Source organism: Siniperca chuatsi, linkage group LG9 (assembly GCF_020085105.1).
Source record: "Siniperca chuatsi isolate FFG_IHB_CAS linkage group LG9, ASM2008510v1, whole genome shotgun sequence".
Lineage (NCBI taxonomy): Eukaryota > Metazoa > Chordata > Actinopteri > Centrarchiformes > Sinipercidae > Siniperca > Siniperca chuatsi.
In genome coordinates, this window is record NC_058050.1 from 20624733 (window position 1) to 20638776 (window position 14044).

General features: G+C 39.0%; 1 protein-coding gene across 2 annotated transcripts in view; it reads right to left on the reverse strand.

Moving 5' to 3' along the window:
* LOC122881629 (CUB and sushi domain-containing protein 3-like) overlaps nucleotides 1–14044 on the reverse strand; it is a 229266-nt gene that overhangs the window by 79747 nt on the left and 135475 nt on the right. For both annotated transcript variants that reach the window (XM_044208068.1, XM_044208067.1), the window contains exons 32-37: nucleotides 13176–13289; nucleotides 12393–12488; nucleotides 11801–12004; nucleotides 5277–5401; nucleotides 4974–5070; nucleotides 1891–1995 (exon numbers count right to left, since the gene is read on the reverse strand). In XM_044208068.1, coding sequence (XP_044064003.1) covers nucleotides 1891–1995; nucleotides 4974–5070; nucleotides 5277–5401; nucleotides 11801–12004; nucleotides 12393–12488; nucleotides 13176–13289 — 741 coding nt within the window. The remainder of the gene's footprint in view (nucleotides 1–1890; nucleotides 1996–4973; nucleotides 5071–5276; nucleotides 5402–11800; nucleotides 12005–12392; nucleotides 12489–13175; nucleotides 13290–14044) is intronic.

The window sequence follows — 14044 nt, forward strand, 5'->3', positions numbered from 1 at the left end:
AGCTGGTTAAATGTTTGGCTCTTAAGAAGTTGTAATGACTGGTGGTATACAGGATTTCTATGACTGGTCTCAATGGACTGCAACAATCACCCAAAGGAAACATTTTAAAACAGATGGTTGACTGGCTGGGTCTGTGCCTATCCCTCTTGCCTTTTTCTTCCCACTGTACTGAGCATTCAGGGCATCCATTTGTAGCTAAAAACTGGAGTGTGTAAAAAATAAATGGGTAGTTCAAGCCTACCACAGGCTGGAAGATACAGGGATACAACCAACTAGAGGACACAATAGAGGATTGCTGTAATTTGACCAAATAAATCAAAATCTGAACTCTGCTATAAGCAGTAGACTAGAACAGCACAAAATAGGAAACAACAGACCACAAAAACAGATAATAAAGACATAAAGAATAGTTCTATAGAGAAGCAGCATGGCTTGATCACACATGCACAAATGTTTGCCAACAGGCAGACAGTAGAAGCATATGGATAGTAAATATGAATAGCAACAGGAAAAGTAGAAAGGAGTTTGACTGGAGCCTAGCTTACACAAAGCATCAGGGATTGCACTTTACCAGGGCAGCAATGGCAAAGTGTAAGACAGAGAGGAAGTGAGACATGGCACTGAAGTGATTCTCAGCAGTAGGTAGCAGTGGTGGGGGAGGGGGAGAGGGTTACTGCAGAAAGGAAAGAGCCCACAGAGAGATACGGGTACGAAGTGATTGCAAGCATGAGGAGGGTGTTGTGAAAAACGAAGCAGTGACTGTGAGAGACATGACTGTGAAGTCAAGTGGTATGATGCTCGTGGACTGACACGACTGACAGCGAGGACAGATTCAGTGACAGCAATGTTTTTTCATTTCTTCTTTTGTTTTGCAACACATTTGTCGGAATTGACTGTTAGACTGCATGGGAACTGATTTTGCTTAACATGTTATTCTTTAGTTGTGTTGTGTATGGGATCTCAAAATTGGTTATGTTAGCAGGATTCTTCTCACAGCCTTTCCCCTTCCTCCCTTTGTGCCATCGACATCCTCCCATTTTACTGTATCTTAACATTATGGAGTTCATGCCGTCTCCACTCTTACTTTCACAGTGATTGCGCTTTTTCACTGCCCTTGATGTACTTCACTGAAAATGGGTGACAATGGGTCTCCCATAGCCACACACATTAGTAAGAATAATGCTTTAATGTGTAGGTAAGTAAACTAGCAGAAAGACAAATGTGAGGAGGAGACAGAGAAAGTACTAACTTAAAATCCATCTGACCTTCGAGAGACTAAAAAAAGAAGAAAATTACCCTGACATTAAAAGAGACAAAGGGAAAGAGCCTGAGATGTAAATAACTCTGGGGAAATTGGTCACAAAGGATTGCATTATTAAATATCTGCAGAAGAGCTCCATGTATTACCTGCAGATCAGCACCCCTATCTTCATTTACACAATTTTTGAATGGGACGACTCCAGTTGAAATCAGTCGCTCCACTGGGGCCAGCAAATGTTTAGCATGCTCCTTAGCATATATGCCCCTAAGTGAATAGCCCACTGAGAGATAAGAAAATGTAGTCCTTAAATGAAAAAGGATGCAACTTGAAGCAATGGGAGGACTTAAAAAAGATGCCATTGGGGAATACTATGCCAGAATGCCAGAGAAGCAGATACATATAAGACATTAGAAAATTAGAAGAGATACAGAGGAAGAAAAAACTTTGCCCACTCACTAACTCCCTCATACTCTTTCTTTCTATGTCCAACTGTGCTACCCAGACCAGCAGTCGCTCTTATTTTTTATACCCCTGAGCAGCAGCTGGAAGACGGTGGCAGATGGACACATAGAAACAAAGTGACAACAGACAAAGTGACAGTCAGGCAGATAAGCTGTCTCTCCTCATACCTGTGTACTCCAAGTGGAAGCCAGCGGCAGATACACTGATGTCAGACTGGAAGGTCAAGTACAGGTTGTTGGACGTGCTGTTCAGCAGTTGGGGAATTGTTGTACCTGTATTATACAATATACATAAGACAGTTAAAACCATGTCTAGTCCATATTCCAGATTTAAGCCCACCAAAAACATATGGACATGTACATTACATGAACACATATCACCTCAGTTATATCAGAATCAGAATCATAAATACTTTATTGATCCCCAAGGGGAAACTCTTTTGTTACAGCAGCTCACTATCACCTCAGTGCACACAGGAATAGTTCTAAGCAAATCAGAATATAATACACCATAATACAGGCAAGATAAATTAAGTACCAAGTGGATATAAGTATAAAATTAAAATAAGTGTAAAGTACAAAGCGGATTACCGGTTGATGATAAGTATGTACAGTATAATAATACAATGTAATAATATAAGTAATAAGTAATAGTACATGAACTGTCAAGTTAAGTGTAGCTTATTAAGATGATTATGAGACGGTGGATATCGCACAGCAGTAATAGAAGTATGAATAAATATCAATAAATAGGGAATTTTAAACTGAAACAGTGTATATTGCACAGCAGTATTAAACACAGAATATTGTACAATTATTTCAAGTATTGCAGTGATGTTAATAATCCAATGTCCAGTTTAATGACTTAGGGTCATACAGACTGACACTTAGAGGGAGGAGTTAAAGAGTTTGATGGCCACAGGCAGGAATGACTTCCTGTGGCGCTCTGTGGTACTTTTGGGGGGGATGAGTCTTCCGCTGAAGGTACTCCTTTGCTTGACCAGCACGTCATGGAGTGGGTGGGAGACACTGTCCAAGATGGCATGTAATTTGGCCAGCATCCTCCTCTCTGACACCACCGACAGAGAGTCCAGCTCCACCCCGACAATGTCACTGGCCTTACGGATCAGTTTGTTGGGTCTGTTAGCGTCCGCTACCCTCAGCCTGCTCTATATGATCACTAACACTATAGTGATAAATATGTATGATTACAGTGAATATACTTTGTTGAACTGATTAATGAAGGATTAGCATAGATGTATTGGCTAAACAGGTACACATGTACTTGATTACTATGTAAAGATGGATTCGTATAGAGTATAGCTACACAATATGTGGTGCTTTTGTTTTCTCCTGGCATTTTTAGATGCAAAGCCTCTCTATGAGCTGTATGTGAAACTCACTCACTTACTCACAGGATCACGATTAGCTAGGCGCGCTCCAATAAGCTGTAAACCTATTTGGATTACAATGACCCTTGAGTCAAAAGTGTCACCTATTCAGTGTCTGACCAACTGTGAAATAAATATGGTCACAATCTCTCTTTCTGTTTGTGAGTTATGGTGTTGAATAATGGCCAAAAAAGTGTTTTTTCAGGAAATTATGATGTCACAGTGAAGTTGACCTTTGACCTTTTGGGTAAAAAATATCATAATTTCATCATTGTATCCCATTACACATCTGTATAGAATTTTGTCATAATTACAGCATCAATTCTTAAGTTATGGCCAAAAAGGTGTTTGTCAAGGTCATTTTGAAGTCGCAGTGACCTTTGAGTCAAAAGTGTCACCAATTCATTGTCCAACCAACTGTGAAATGTGGTAATCAATTCTTGAGTTACGGCCAAAAACGTCTTTTGTGAGGTCACAGTGACCTTGACCTTTGACCACCAAATTCTAATCAGTTCATTCTTGAGTCCAATTGGACGTTTGTGCCAAATTTGAAGAAATTCCTTACAGGTGTTCCTGAGATATCGCGTTCACGAGAATGGGACGGACGGACAACCCGAAAACATAATGACTCCTGGAGGCATAAAAATGTTAAATACTAAGTGCCTCACATAATACAATAAATCACAGACAGTAATAATCATAAAATAGCAAATCAAGAGCAGAGTCTATTTTAAAAATTCAAAAAAAACAGCCTTCCTTGGTCAGAAAAAATACTGCATTTTGTATAATCTGCAATTTATGCAAGGCCATTTGGGTCAACCAGAAAAGAAAGCATTACAATAGCCAGTGATATGCAATGATATACAGATTCTAATTTTAAGGCAGCAGCCAGATTCTCTGAATTTTTGGGAAGAGACAGTAGTAGTAGTAGTTTAGTCAGTGACTAAATTTTATTTACTAATGTCTCTACTTAAGAATTTTCAACAACAAACTTTCAACTACATGGAACACACATGCTGGTTCTGTTATACATTTTAAGGTGTAAGTAATGTTCAACACACTTCCTTTGGACCTTCAGTCAGAGAAGTCAGACCCAGAAAATCAAACCAATGAACACGAGTTATATTATATCTATAATTCTAACTCTGAATTTGCACTGCAGAATATTCTATGTGTGGCAGCACTGAGTTCTGGGATCATTTTCTCTATTCCAGGCGTATGTCTTCTGCAATTTGCATGGAGACTTTTACATATATTCATAATCACCTTCCTCAGTTTAGCCAAAGATAAAATTGATTGCTAGCCATTTAAAATGCCTTAGACTTTTCACACTGCGCGCTGCCCTGCAGAGTGACAGCTGTACTGTGGAGCTATTACAATATGTAAAGAGTATGTTTTGTTCCAAAATGAGATATCCTCCACTTGAGAAATTTGACACCTAGTCTAATAAAACTAATAGCCAATATAAAGGCAGAAGTCATTATGCTATACCAGTCCCTCTTATACTAGGATTCAGCATCTAAAATAATGTGATGGCCTGTTTCTAGTAGGTTACCATGTGGCAAGAGCACCATTTTCATTAGCGTGAGCCCTAAGGCAACACTACATTTGTAAAATTCCAGACTGAAACAGGAGCTACATCATGAAGATCTCTAATGCAGAGACAGGAATATCATGTGAAGGAGGAGGGATATTTTTTCTTCTTTGACTTCTTTAACTGGTTTTTAGACAGCATTCTCAAAAGGACATGCCAAATATCATCAGCTCCATCACCACATTTCTCTGCTGCTGGGCTCCTGTGATGTCTGACTGAAATTCAAGAGGGAGCTGACAACTAAAATTCAGCTGTATCAGTTTTACCTGAATAGCTACCAAGCCTTGGAGCATTGCCATCAACCCCGTCAAAAAAATCCAGCGAGTCCCAGTTGTGTTCTGTGGCGAAGGTCACAACTTGAATCTGAAAGAGAAAGATACCTTAATACAAACATATCAGAAAGCATGAAAAATACACATATACAAAAAATAGAAAACAAATGTACTTAAGTAGCAAAATGGCTAGCCGGATAATAATTAGACCATGTATAAAAAAAAATTAATCCACCCAAAAAATCTTTTTATCTCTCATCCAACATTTTACTAAGATCTGCATCTGTGTCCTCTCACTTGGATGCCGGCTCCCTCAGGAACAGAGATTTTCCAGGCACAGTTCAGATAGTTGGCATACGGCTCTGGGTATCCAGGAGAGAGGATAGTGCCTCTGCGGTCAGTTAACACACCGCCACAGGGAACTAGACAAAGGTTAACAGATTGAGAGAGAGAGAGAGAGAGAGAGAGAGAGAGAGAGAGAGAGAGAGAGAGAGAGAGAGAGAGAGAGAGAGAGAGAGAGAGAGAGAGAGAGAGAGAGTGTCAGTGTCAGTGTCAGTCACGACAAAGTTCAGGCTGAAAGATGTGAAGTTTACACACACACCTGCAGAGCCAGGAGTGGGCAGGGTCACAGTGGGGAAGTACCAAAATGTCAAGCATTTAAAAGCATCATTCCACCTACTATAAATGACCACTAATACATGGATTTTAAAAGAGCATCTGTAAAATCACTTCATGTGATGTAATTCTATGGACCAGGAAAGATTAGAGTTTCATGATAAAGCCAGTCATGATAATGACTACTATGGTATATAATTTAAATGAGCTTTATTTTATTAGTTTTGAACCAGAACATGCATCCTTGTCCACATGATATCATTGCCATTTAATACCCAGTGGAGCTTTGCATGGCAGCACAAACTCACCTTTCACCCCTCTACACAGATGTAAACAGTTCAACCCTGATGTGTAATTCTCTTGCAGGCCACACAAATCACATTTTTGCTATTCCTCTCTAAGCTCACCTTATTTCTGCCAGTGCTACAAGTAACATATTTATCAAGCCTCTCAGCTCTCAGATGAATGTTGAATTGGAGTCACTGGCCAGGTTGTGCTGACATTGTCAGGCACTGTGATATATTTGAGCAAGAGTAAAAATCAAAATGAAAAAGGGGCAATAACAGCTGCAATTTCTTTATTGCTTTTTAGACAGGTGCCAATTGGCCTTGTATCCGGCCAGCAACGTTCTACACAGTGTTTGGCTCCACTTTTTGTCCATTAAGGATTGTGGTAACCCAGCCTTGCAGACCAGAATCCTTTGGATTAGTACACACAACAAAACACAGAACTAAATGCATTGGTTTCCTATTGAAATGTAGTTCTGCTGGCTAATACAGAAACAAGCAATGGCCTATTAGGCTGATGAAATATTGCTTTTCTTTTACATTATCACAAGAAGAGAAGTCTAACGCAAAATGTTTGCTTTTTCATTGCAGCTTTGCTATGTTGAGATCCATTTTTCTGCTGTCACCAGCACATCACATGTTTTTCAACATTAATGACAGATACTGTATTCTACTACTCCAGATGCAGACACAATCCTTAGATTGAACTACAGGTTAGAGAAACAATGGACCCTCTATCTACTTTTACATCCAACCAAGTAATTGGTTTATCAGTCCTCTGATATCCAAGGTTAGCTAGCATTTGTAGCATGTAACAGTTTTCCTATAGGACCACGAGCAAAGCTGTCACTCAGGGTGGAGGAGGTCCTTCAGATGTTCAGCAGAGTAGTACAATGTGTTCTCTCAATAAAGAACCAGATGCTATTTGTGAAAGTTAAGGGGAGAGACAGAAAATGAGAGAAAAAAAAATGCTACTTATCACAAAGGGGAAAAAATGGCTGACAGAAAAAGTGTGGGGGGGGGAACACGTTTTCAGCTATCAGCTTGCTATAGTTTCAAACTCATCAATATTTTACAGGTGATATCTACTCTCCTACACATGATTGGAGAATCGAGCCAAAGTGGCTACTCTGTTCCTTTCACTGCTTTGCGCTTCATATAATCATCGCCACTGTAATGTCATCTTCAGCTAAAACATGTCACACATCGAGTATTCGGTATTGAAATCCATTCTCCTGCATCAAGTCTGAGGGAGAACAGCTTGTGTAGTTATTTTTAGTTCTGCACTGCAAATGAAAAATGAAGGTCAGTGCCTATGGAATCTGTACGAGCACTACTCAGAATGTCATATCCTGTGGTTAAAGGCTCCTTGAAGGTATGAAGTGTCTATACACTAAATAACATAGTGAGTGACTGAGTGACCAGCCTATCATTGTCAGTAACCTTGTTTTCTATTTAATAATTTCCTGTTGTGTCTCCAAAATCTCGTTTCTACAACATTAAGTGCAGAACAAATAAGTACACAGTTTAAAAATAATGATGTTTTTCATCATCAGATCTTTATTAGTTCCAACTTTCAATGATGAAACAAAGGTCGGAGAAATAATTAAAACCATTTTAAGAATAACAAAATATAGGGTTGATCTGTTTTGTTCTGGTTTATGTAACTTAAATTTCCAGCATGATTCTACGATCTTGACAACAAGCAATGAAAGACCCAGTATTTCAGTATAATGTAACAGCTCCTTTGAGTCCCCTGAGCTGTCAGTTAATGTAATTGGTTGAGGAAGATTGGAAATCATGATACTCATAAAAGCTTGAATGCTCCACACCCATCTCAATCAGTGGCAGTCTCATATGTCAGAGTTACCGCAGTTAGACAAACGTGTGGACTACACACATTTTGAGACACCATTTAGCACCATCTGATATGCAGGGAATTCACACCAACTTTTAATTAGAAGTGTTTTAATCAAGATATCAGAATGCACATAATGTGTGTACCACATTGGTATTTCACATCATATGCACTACTTAAATGTAATATTTCAAGTATATATCCCTAAACTGTTTCTTATACTTTGTATACTTTGTACTTTGTTTGTTTTTAGGATACATAAAACTTACAAATGTTATAATTAAATTACAGTAAATTCATATGTAAATTATGCAGTCAAAAACTGCCTCAATTATCTGATGATTATTTTTGTTCACCACAATGTAACATGTAAACTCTATACAGCAGTCATATCCTCTAATGTCTATGTTATTTTTGCTTTCTCTTTATAATAAGCAGTAGAGTTTAACTATCTGCTCTAAATGCAAACCCAAAGCTTTCTTTTACGCACCAAGTGGACACTCCTGCCAATATTTCAAGGTTAGTTTGCTTTGAGAAAGTCAGTGAAGACAACTATTACAAACTTAGCTCTCCTAAAATTGCGTAGGACATTCTAATTGGAATTGAATGTGGAGAAAATGTTGCTGCTCCCATTCTCAGGGCAAAATTGTGTTTTTTGGAGGCTAAAAGAAATTACCGATATTAGCCAGTTGGTCATAATGGATAATACTGTATAGAGAGCAAAATAGAACATCATCTTAGTATAATGACAAAAACTATTTACAAAAGACAAATTGCTTTTTGTATGTGGTCTTAACATTTTGGAGGGGTGGGTGGTGGGGTTTTCATTTTTTAATTTATGTTGCTCTAGAATTTGTAATGCCTGGATAAGTGCTAAAATACACTGTTAGTCAAACTGGCAGTAATTTCCACTTTCATTACAGAAACCCAAGTAAATTCCTCAAAGTAGCAGGACCTCAAGAGCAGCTCATCTTGCTCCAGAGAGGAACTCTGGCCTGGCCTTACCACACACCCCAGACTGAGACACTTTAATTGGTCTTGGGAGGCTATTTCAAAACAAGAATCCACTGTTTAAAAACAAGCTCAGTGCGACACTGTTTACTTGTTGACACCTTCGAAAAAGTGTTTAGGCCAACAGTGAATTCCATGGTGGGGGCATACTGAGTATGAATCATGGCAATCTGTGAGCTTATGCAATATTAGGCAGTCATGATTTTCACAATTTTATTTATATAGTGCCAATTCATTATATAGCGCCAATTCATAACAGAAGATATCTCTTCCTATAGAGCAGATCTAGACCGTACTCTTTATAATATTAATTACAGAGACCCAACAAATACAATCAGAAGTGATTTAGTTAGTGTGTGAGATTTAGCTGCCTTGCTCTCAGTTGTGCAGGGAACAAACCAACAGAAAATGGTGCTCATCTATCAATATTTGCCTTTACTTTTATTGTTAACTGTGAAAGACCCTTGTTCATTTCCACAATCTAATGGCGACATAAGCAGATGTTGAAAGAGATTCATGTACACATGACACTGAAACATTGAGAGATTACTTTAATTTTCAAGAGCTCACTGTGAAGTAGTCAAACTCCATCTGGAAAAAAACAAAAACATCTATTTATTCAAGTCAACTATTCTCTCCATAAAATTCAACAGAGGCCATCTAAACATTATGCATCCATTCAGGCGAGGCTAATTAAATCACGACAGAACGTTGTGCTAGCAAACTCAACAGCAAAGCCTTAATTCAGCAGCTTTGTATTTGTGAAATCGAAAGCAAAACAAGTGTTGCATGACGAGCCAGGTCAATCACAGCTGGACAAGGAGCTGGAAATGTATCTTCTGAAACACAGGTAGCTCACAGGAGAGCGGTGTCTGATGCCGTCATATCCCATAAAGAGGACTTGAGTAATTGAGCATAGTGTTTTTGTTGAAGCTTCCATGAAACTATATCCATTATTCTGGACGAGTACACTGCCGCTGGGGGAGATGCTGCAGCCAGATTCAATCTCCAGATAAAAGTCACTGTTTAAAATGGAACCACACGTGCCACTGCTATTCCCTTACCACTTGGCAGTAAACTCAGATGAACCCTGGCTTGAAATCTCCCGCACTCACTGGCTGGGACTATTTGCTAGCTGGCACAAGGCCTGACTTCAATATATTTCTTCCAACTTTATCTGTACTTCTTTATCTTTTCATGGTAGACACGTGGGTGTCTTTGTGAGACACCGAGTTCATGTCCTTCTGCATGTGTGTATGTTTGGGTAACAGCTTTTGCAGCATGTTGTGTATGAATGTGGGGTGTGTGTATGTCTATGCATATCTATGCAGGTATATTTAAGCATGCATGTGCATGGTTATGTGCATGCTAGCCAAAGAAGATAGATGCTGGTTCCTATCAACCTGTCATTTTGACTTTTAAATCTTTTATGTGGAACAATGACATCACAGACATCACTTGCCTAATTTAGTTTAAGAGTTGCTATCTTCATCCACCAAAAAATCAAAACAAATAGGTGTTGTGCTATGCTGATGATGTGTTTGTTGTACACACTATGCTAGAACACATACAGGTGACTCGCACCAAGGCAGTATTTGCAGCAGTAGCATTCATTCATTCGCTTGGAATTATTTACTTTACTTATAATAGACAATGAACTGCTATAAAGGAATTGTCATACCATAACCCTATTCTACATCCATTTTGGTGACAGAAATTGCTGAGATTGTTCATAACTCATTCACTGATATGCAAAATGGATAGAGCGATTTTAAGTGATTGGGATATTTAAACCTGCAATAACTTTTTTGGCCACTTGGGGGCAGCAGAAACAAGTAGTTTTAAGTTGATTTGGCAAACTTGCTAACAATCAGTTGCTTATTTACACATTCAGCAGTTACAGAGCAACATTATCATTAATTTGGAGTCGTGTTTCTGGCCACCTGATGAATGTCCAACATCCACTCTCTTTTAGCTCTGTTCTCTGGTCTCTACCAACTCCCGAGGGAAACAACTGTCTCTTTAGCTGCTAAATGCATTACTATGTTCACCAGCTACTATAGTCTCTAACTATGTCTGTCTGTTTGGTGCAGGTAGTGTACAATGGGTTTTTAGAGCTTTTTCACTGAAAACAGCGACCTGTTGCGGTCAAAAACAATGCTACAAGAACGGTGAGAGTGAACCAAAGCAGTAAAGCTGTGGGTCAGACAGCTAAATAATGAGCTGAAACTCACTATAAAACTACATAAAGCTAAGGGGAGCTGCAGATTCAGGTGGTAATGCTCAGTAGGTTCATCACTACCAGAAACTCCTTTCACATTGTCTTCACAATATCATTTGTTATTATAAAAATAACGAGTATAGCCACTTGTAAAGTATACACTGTAAAGTATTAAGTATGATGCTTAGCTTCACAAAGCTAGGCTTTATTGCATGGTATTGTATTGTGCACATCAATTTCAGGCTATTATTAGATTGTACAGTGTACCTGATAAACTGGTAACTAACTGTATTAATGCATTATATGCCTGCATAATGCATCATGAAACGTTTATTATGTCTTATCACATCCAGAAATCATTTCAGTGTTTCTAATGTTTTGTATACCTCCATTTACATATGTATTAGAAACACCTTCTATTGCAGGTCTGTTGTATTGAATTGCATTAGATAATAAACTGTTAACTGCATTAACTCTCTAACAGCATTAAAGATGTGGGCTCAAAGTGGGTGTTGCTGTTGGGCATATTCACTTTACACTGCTATTTATTTTCCCATTACTCTGGCGAGGCAGAGGAACCAAAATCCCTTGTCTGGGTAGAAAATTTATGTGACACTCAGTTGATTGTCCTTGCCTCTTTCTTCCTGTCTGAACTATCAAGACCAGAGATAGGCGGATGCTTTGCAATGGGTGACAGACATTAGGATAAGTAATGACTGTGAAAAACAGACACCAACCATTTTTGTGCACCTGCTCCATCTTTTTGGATCTGTGTGTGTGTGTACGCATGCAGGGGGTGAGGTGAGGATTGTAGGATAAGGACGCTTACCAACACATGTGGGCACAGTGCCGTTCCACTGGGCCAGGGCATTGGGCACGGCCTCACACCTGATGGCGTTGGAGCCGTGCAGCGTGTAGCCTGGATTGCATTCAAACAGTACCACCATGCCGATGCCAAAGTCATTCCCTATCCGCTTCCCAAACCGGGGCTCAGGGACCGAGCTACACTGAGTGGCGCTTGTCCGGGGGACAGCTAGGGATAAGAGAGGAGGAAGCAAGCATGAGAGGAAAAAAGACAAAGACAAAGAGTGGTGGGTGGATGTGGTAGGCAGAAAGACAACAGGGAGAAGGAGAGATGGCAAGACAAAGGAGGTAGAGAGAAATGGTAAAGCCCTTGTGTATCTCCTTGCACATCATTAGTCACTCTCTTCTGCTGTGCCAGGATACGCTGTTTGACTCCACATCATCCTGCTCTGCTCAGCCATGCCCAGCCACAGCCAATGGTACTCTGCTGGACAGCCCTTTATGTGATGAGCGCAAGGCTAAATTGTTTTGTTTTTTTTTCCCCAAAAGCAAGCAAATGGGCTCAAATAAGTTTCAACATCAATATTCTGGAAACATATCAGAAAAAGCAGTCTTACCTTGGTAAACAAAATGAAATCCTTTGGCTGTTTCTGTTCCATTTGTGGTAAACTTGAGTGTTATCTTGTTTCCTGAACTCAAAGGGAGTGTCTCGCCTAAATAACAAAATCAAAGGAGACATTATCAGTTATTTAAATGATGCTGTTAACACATGTCCAGAAATAACATATCGACAAAATAATTGACAAATTATGAACATAAACTCTGCATGACCTTATTAACTGTAAATTAATCTGGACAAAGAAGGAAAAATATTGATTTAGTTCTGTGTAACATGTAGTAGTTTGTGCCTTATATGCAATTTTCAATGTGATTTTAATTTACAGTCCGATCTGATCTACAGTATATCCTCAGTGGTATAAGTGGAAGTAGTAGAGCTGATTAATTTGTATGTTTTTACATTATGTCACAGTCTAATCAAGTAGAGTGTGACAACAATTTTCAACATCTGGTTTGCTCTTGTTATTTGAATTAGGATCTCAGGAGTTTATTCAATTGTAATCATAATGTATTATGTATCATCATTGTGTTTCATTATATCGTCATTACAGAAATGTAAGAAGGGAAAAAAAATCATTATCCTTGGCAGCATAAAGCTGTTAGGATGTTAGATTTTTAATTTGTCTGGGAAAATTTGTTATTTGATTTGAACTGAGTTAAGAGATGGATGTGCTGTCTTGCCTGCAGTGCAAAATGCTGTGCTTGACCAAACTACTCATACCTATAAGCTAGTAGCATAAAATATGACACTACGCTTAAGGGTTCCAGAGTTATGTTTTTACCTGAGTGTGATCCATATATGGAGGAGAGAAGGGCTGAATCTGTGGAGGATCCATCATAGATCTCGACCACATCACTAATCAAAGTCTGGAATACCACAAACTGACCAAACAGCACTACAAAGAAAGGAGAGGACAAAGAACAGAGGAAAATACAGGTACATCAAAACATGGTGGTGAATTTTCTGGCAAAAATTATATGTCAACATTCAGCCCATTCACTGGGGTTTATATTGTCCCTGGGAGGCAATTATCAGGTAAGCTGCTGAGAATTTAATGATTTTATCTTTTCAATCTTTCAAGAGTCTGGCTTCTGCTTTGACAAAGCTGACACCTTGAACCAGTAACACAGAGGTTAATGTTGTTTTGACTGGAATACTCCCTTTTGTTTGAAGGGTCATGTATCCAATCTAATTTGCATGTTTCTCTCCCCAGATGGGCACCATGGAAAAAAAAATTCTACCCAACCAATTTGTCATAACACTCAAACTTTAAATAAAATATGATTAGCAGAATTTATGGACTAAATCTCTCTTTGCTGGAGTAAAATTGTGTGATTCTGATAACTGACTCACTTAAAAGCACTGCTGACACGTCATGGCGCCACACTTGCCCACTCAGAGACACTGGGTGGATGGTGTGTGAGAATGCAGTGTAGAGCAGCAGTCTGTCCTGACTGTAGTGAACCAGTTAGTTTTCCATGCCAAGGGGAGACTTTTTTCCCCATCACGATTCTTTTATTTTGACTTAGTGTGATCCACTGTAACTCTTTCACTACACACACTTTATTCAGCCACTACTGCTCTCAATCAATCACAACATCAGTATCTATCTGATACCAACTAGGGCCAGATGAAATAGAAAATATTTAC